Here is a 7,038-nt window from a genome sequence, read left to right on the forward strand (position 1 = left end):
ATTACAGACTATCACAAATTACTGAAGAAGGTTTATTTAGTAACTTGATGATGAATAACTCCGATATTTTTACGGAAAACAAAAATTTTTGATAAATCACAATCACGATCTTTTGTAGCGACAAAAATAACGTAAATAGGTAATTGTTGCACATTTTGTGCTATTAATTTTTCAAAGAATCTTTCCTAGGTAATTACATAGTTTCTCAATGTCCACATCCAAAAAGGAAATACAACATCAACATTCTGATTGTACTTTTCTTCATTGAGAGACATTGATTAAAAATCATGATATCATTTGTATATGAAGCGTATATATCGAATTCGTCGTGGAATTTTGCCGCGTTCGCTAATCTTGCAATTATCCTGAAATCCCCGCGTACCGTCAGCTATTTCTACTTAAACATACGACATTGTCATTATATAACTTATCGTGGATTTAATTTTTATATATGCAGCCAATATTTCCTTTCGGATTATGTATGTTTCTACTCAATTAACAATCACAGTATTGTAGAATTAACTCGGATTCATTTACATATTATGCCATATCCGCGATTGCAAAAAAATTATCCGATAAAAATGCGAAAGAAACAAATAAAAGCATTATCATGCAACAAACTTATGACTGTTTTTAGCCACAACATAGTATATGTATCTCTTGTTGATATACGACTCGTTCACGTTTAATATTCTATCCTATAAAGGTTAATAGACAGATGGATATTGTGAAGAGATGGCATTTCCAAAAAAAAAATAGGAGAAAAAGCTCGCCAAAATATACATGATTATTATATTAAAAGATTGTTATTTATTTTCACTTTTAATTATACATGCTGTATGTATGTTTTGTGTGTGTGAACGATTAATATTTAAATATACTTGATATGGTTCAAACATTCATTATCACATTAATAAACAAATAGAAAATTATTAAATATGATACTAATAGTGAAAAAAAAAGAAATGGAGTCCTTCGACTGCTACTCACTTCCGTAAGCATAAGGATAACCGACGAAGGTCGCTTGGGCCTCCATAAAGGATCCTAGGACACCGACGAGAACAAGCAGCGCGTAGATTTTAGTATCCATCTTTCTGATCGATCGTCGAAGAAGGAACTCAACGCGAAAAGATCGGGAGACAATTATTATGTATGTTATTACTTGTTGTATTTATATCACCACCGTGCGCGTAAAGACCGAAATGATTCTGATGTTGTCGCAGTCCGCGGGAGAATGACTGACTCAGCTGGTAGCGCGATCATCTTATATAGCATTCGCTTGTATCGGCACTTCATTACCTCTTCTTTACGACAGTACGTTCGCGAAAACTCCGAAAGAAATTCTACGTCATGTGTTTTCGATAAGGATTGCGTGCGTAATCCATCCAGAATGAATTTCCAAAACTTTGGTGCATTTCTTGTAGCAAAATTTATATTTATGCACCCTACAACTTCTTTATTATATAATTTTGGTGAAATTTATGTTAATAATTTTTTAACATTAATTGAAAACTGTGAATTAAATTAATTAAATGATTATATAAATATTATTTGTGACTTTGATATTAGATTACATATTTATTAAATCATTGAATTCTTACGGTAATAAATAATGTTTTAAAACTTAAGTTTAAGCTTTAGAAAATAAAATTTAAAAAAATTGTATATTTTATGACATCAATTACAAGAATTTACTTTCTTATTATTATTTTGGGCGAATTATATAACATTAACTCGTAATCGTGATGGCTATACTAATTTCTAAATTTTCAGAAAAAAACTTCGCTGTTCTTAAAAGATAAAAATATCTTCCTCGTCAAGATTTTAAATTATAAATATATTAAATAGAGGAAACCAGGGGAAACAGAATATCGATTATAGCAGTATTCATATTTTTTTTTCTTTCTGTGATTCTGCGTCCCAACGTTTCTGTCTTGTTTACTGTGTGAACTCGGCCTTTCCTTAATAGAATGGAATTGTTCAGACCTTGGCAATGATTTTGCTCCAAGTTGCTCTTATACAACACAATCCCAATTCTTGTTAAATTATTTTTATTTGGAGAAACTACATGATAGCAGTTCTCATGCCACACTATGATAACCCTGCGATAATATAGCGTAAATAAACGAACGCGGAAAGATTTTTCTCTTGATCATTGATATGCAATCAGGGTAGGAGTCACTTAGTAATAGAAATGATAAGACAAAATCATCACGGATTTTTTTTGTGCAAAGGGAAAAACCAGAAATGATAATTACACAGCTTTATTCACGCAAGCTCTTGGCGAGCACTTTCATCTATAAAAATCTATTTATCCTTTTCATTAATTTATAGAATTGCAACAAATGAGAATTTGTATTATCGTTATGTGTGTGTAGAATATTCCAAAATATATATTTCTTATGGAATATTTAATTAATAAAGAGAATGTATTTATCATTTTTCTGTAACTTACTTTTTTATAATTTTATAATTTTTTAATAAATTTGTAAAATCCGTGTTGGTGATTTAATGAACAATGAAACAACGAGTGATTCGTCACGTAATACCGTAATAAATCATATCTCGAACTCTATTAATATTACGACATTGAAATAAATAATATGTTCTTTTCAATTTATCTTTTAGTATCTATAATTGAGAGGAGAAATACGTTAGAAATGCCTACTGTATAGATCTAGATAATAATGTATTGCTTCTTATAAGATCTCTAATGTTTTTTGAAATGCAATAATATTTCTCTTCCGTAACCTATCGCATTTTGTATAATGTGATTACAAGTTAATTTTAACTTTTTCTCTTAAATTAAATGCATATTTATCTTAATCGAATATCAGTTTCAATGGTCGATATTTCACCTAGTATTATCATTAATAGTGACAAACGTGCGCGTAATTGTTTATGAGTAATAATGGTCTGTCGCGCACGGAAAAATGATCGCGACCGGTTTCCACATCCTGGTAGGCTGTTGATCGATACAGGATAATTGCGATTACTCCGACATTCTATGGCCCCCTTAAAGCCGCGCGCTCGGGTCTCAAACGTGTATTTTCCAATCAATCGATCAGGCTAATCCTGCAAACGATTGATTATCGGGTAGCAGTTTCATTAAATTAGTACCTTCTTAGCTGCATTCACAGAATTTCTACAACGCAACCGTATCATTTAAACGAATTATGGTCAACGCGAATAAAATGTTTTAACGCGATGCGCCGTCTTTTGTGTCATTATTTGTTTAGTCACGACTCGACGTGACTCAAGCACGCGTGTTTTCTCAATAAATGATAAAAAATATTCCGTTCAGATGAAAAATGGTGCGACAGAAATGTTAGGGGAATCGACGTTAATGTCGCTCGACGTGTACAGCGACGAGCCGATGTGTTGTTCATGCTGCGAAAATTTGTATTTTTGTTTATACAGTTGTAGCGAGACGTATATTATCGCCCAGACGAATTTAAGCAATGTATTTATTTTCTGTTTCCTCGGAGACACGCGGCGATTATGCATAATTTTCTTTTCATTTATTTCTCCAAGAATGAAAGTCCGGAAGAATAATATGATACATTTTTATTCCAAAGTAATTTTCGTTACTCAACAATTTCGAGATTGCTTGGTAACATTTTACTTCAAAGCGGATACAAGTATCAATTTCTCGAAAAAATAAAACGTTAAATCACCCAACAAACTTTACATCGTTGATTTGACCAAATATGACTTTCGACGCAAATCATTATAAACTGAAATGTCTGAAAATCTTTCACACAGCGTCGATTGTTCTTGTGTTGGGCAAATTTTTTTCTTCTTCAGATAATCGACTGACGCGGGGCTGTTCGGGAAATACCCATCGACAAACTTGATTACCTTCTGCGCAATAATCTGACAGCCGCTTCTTCCTGACCGCTCCATTGTGTTCTCGAAAGTAAAATGCCGCGCTTCGAGGTCCAGCAAAGCAAGCCTTATTATTGTAGCTGAATATGCATGCATTTTATAGATAGTTTTGATCTCTATATTCAATACCAAAATTATTTGTAGTATATATATATGTATGATTTAATATTTGGGGCATCAATAAGTTTTTATTTGTTTGTATACAAAACATATAACATCGATCAATGTCAATACTTGCAAATTAAAAATAAAATAAAAAACATGAGAAGATTATTATATTGATTTCTAGATATAATAAATATTAAAATATATATTTATTATATATAATAAAAAACATTTTAAATAAATATATATTGTACTTTTTAATTTATCAATACTATGGTAGTAACTTTAATTATAAATGTGCAAAGTCAGAAATGTACATTCGCAAATACCTTTTACCTTATGTCTGCGCTTCAAGTTCAATGTCAGGACAAATGTGTGTTTAATTGTGTTTAATCGTTTGACTCAGAACATATTTTGTATAGCCATTTAGATCTTATGACTCATCGATTATTAATAATTGGATAACGTGACAATCTTCCTTCAAAGATTATTGAACTTGGTATATTTAATCTCATTCGCGTGTGAAACATTTATCGAAGACTAATTAAGAAGCTCGAATAATTAAAGTACATCACGATTTTCTTGGCCGGATATCCGCCGCTGGCAGCGGCGAATATTCACAGCGAAAAGTGCAAGCTTTGTTACGCGAAATATTTCGTAACAGATTTATTGTGTGTGTATTGCTTCTCTCAGTATTATACATATAATTCACACGAGGCGCGCCCATCTGCAGCAGAGAAAATAGGAAATTATCGTACATTCTTTCTGTCTTTATTCTCAGGAATCTTTTAAATGTCTCCGGAAATTCCGAAGGAAGCTTGCTTAATCCTTTTCGAACCCATTAGTAAATGATACTTCGCTCTTTTCCCTTTAAATCTTTACGAAGAGGCCTGGAATGCATCATATGCATTAGCGAACACAGTAAGGATCAAAGTAACGAAAAGTGGACTATGATCTAGACTCATTGTTAATGTGGTGGCGATAAGCTTTTTATCACAATACCTATGTTTCCTTGACGTTATATAAGTTGAACGCATCTGACGAGAAGGTTCAGTGAGGAGTGTCTTTGTTTTAAGGTTCTGTCTTGTTTACTTGTGACTCAAAAAATTCTCATATATAAATATGAAGTGGATTCTCTTGTTGGCAATATTTGCCATTGTGCAATATGGAGAGGTAGAAGGTAACTGTCATATATTCCATAAATTATTTTTTCTTCATTAGTCTAAGCTAATCTTATATAAAATAATAATAGAAATAATAAAAATAAAATTTAATAATATGTATATGAAAAACTGATATGTGGTAGATGTCAGTTGTTTTAATAAATTATAACAATTGTAAATTTAATTATTAAGATATTATTTTGACAATAATCAAAAAATTTTTGCAGTTGTTAATTAATATGCGAGCAAAATATGTTTGACTTTACGGAAGAGATAGCAAGAGAATATTATTCTACCAAATAAAATATTAATTTAATGAATGAGTATTGCGAGTCATACAAATAACAGTACAAATAAAACGCAAAACGTAGAACGTATATACATTTTTGATAAAGCATAGATGAACAGATTGTCGATAGATAAGTGATCAATTGCGTATGTATAATTAGTTTCTCATGATTTATATGATCATATTTATTGATTAGAATAGTAAATGTATTGATGACTAATATTTCTCGGGGAATGTTACAAGTTGGAATACGAGATTATTTTTTTAATTATTTCTCGATTTCCTTCTTCGTTTTAAAAAAGATGAATAACACCTACTGTATCTGATAAGATGTAGATTTACGGAACTCGTGGAATAGAAAAAAAAGAAAATACAAAATCTTTACGTAACAGCAACTAATAAAGCGTTTATAATTTTTCAATTAATAGAGATATATTAACTATGTAAATTAATAACATTAATGCAACAATTAATAACTTCTCTTTAACTACGTTTAATTCGAAAACTACGTTCGAAGATTAGTGAAATGCTTGAATCATACTGTTATTGTGGAATATGAAAAAATATTCCAGATTGCATATTTGCACTCGCTACAATTTCTTATTTACAATATTTGAGACTGCTGGAATATTCTTTCTCCTGATATCTCGGTATGTTGTTCGCTCTCTTAATCTCTTCGTTAAAACATCTCGGTATATGTACGTGTCTCTCAACGTAAATTCTCGGATTACTTGGTTATTTTAGCGGATTCTCAGTAAGAAAATTCCGCTCAATCCAATTTCAAAATTAAACTTTGAATCATTTGCTAAAACTTAAATTGTAATAATTATTTGAAACAAAGATTATAAAAATGTGTAATTTATTATGAAGAATAAGTTCTTCGCAATACTTATTGTAAAGAATACAATATTCCTTCGAAAATATAGCCAAAGAAAAACCTAGCAAATATTAATTGCAATTAATATTAAATATTAATTGTAATTAAATATCGATACATAAAACACAAAATTAATATGCGACGTTTTAGAAATTGCTTCTTCGACTAAAGATTTTTTGATGAATTTCTTTATTTCAACAAAAATTTAATGGAAGTTTCAAAATCTTTAAAAAAGAGAATAAATGTAAATATGTATTATAATATAGGTTATCCTCAATATAACAGCGCAGAAAAGGATTTGCTTACCATAGCTCAGGCACCATTTATGGAAAAACCAATCAGAAATTCGTTTGAATTTCGTTCACTGACACCGAGATCGACATATCCGATATTGTCATATTTAAACGATGCATTCAGTGATATTGTTTCTTATATCACAAAGAAATTTGAGCTTTTGGAAACAGGCTACAACCATCTTACTGACCGCTTAAAGGAGTTCATCCAGGGTAAACTCTTGAAGCGTATATATTCTAATATACAGGGTGAGTCATTTTAATCAACGCACGCAAATATCTCGTAAAGTAAGCAAGATGGAAAAAAATGTTTTATACAAAAGTTGTAGGGTTCAGAGGGGGACACATGATGAAAATATGGACTTGACCTTGAGTGACCTTTTCAAGGCCAAGTCAATGTGATCGATATTTTCTTAAATGGAA

General features: G+C 30.9%; 2 protein-coding genes across 2 annotated transcripts in view; one reads left to right on the top strand and one right to left on the bottom strand.

The window, feature by feature from the left end:
* The window catches only part of LOC115234640 (spidroin-2-like), a 10,076-nt gene extending 8,834 nt beyond the window's left edge, over positions 1-1,242 (bottom strand). The window contains exon 1 of the mRNA XM_029805849.1: positions 991-1,242. Coding sequence (XP_029661709.1) covers positions 991-1,090 — 100 coding nt within the window. The 5' untranslated portion in view covers positions 1,091-1,242. The remainder of the gene's footprint in view (positions 1-990) is intronic.
* Positions 1,243-4,287: 3,045 nt separating this feature from the next.
* LOC115234705 overlaps positions 4,288-7,038 on the top strand; it is a 4,938-nt gene continuing 2,187 nt past the window's right edge. Inside the window, exons 1-3 of the mRNA XM_029805995.1 lie at positions 4,288-4,666; positions 4,775-5,173; positions 6,589-6,864. Of these exons, the coding sequence (XP_029661855.1) occupies positions 5,116-5,173; positions 6,589-6,864 (334 nt within the window). The 5' untranslated portion in view covers positions 4,288-4,666; positions 4,775-5,115. The remainder of the gene's footprint in view (positions 4,667-4,774; positions 5,174-6,588; positions 6,865-7,038) is intronic.

Source organism: Formica exsecta, unplaced genomic scaffold (genome assembly GCF_003651465.1).
Source record: "Formica exsecta isolate Colony F162 unplaced genomic scaffold, ASM365146v1 scaffold201, whole genome shotgun sequence".
In the NCBI taxonomy this organism is placed as follows: domain Eukaryota; kingdom Metazoa; phylum Arthropoda; class Insecta; order Hymenoptera; family Formicidae; genus Formica; species Formica exsecta.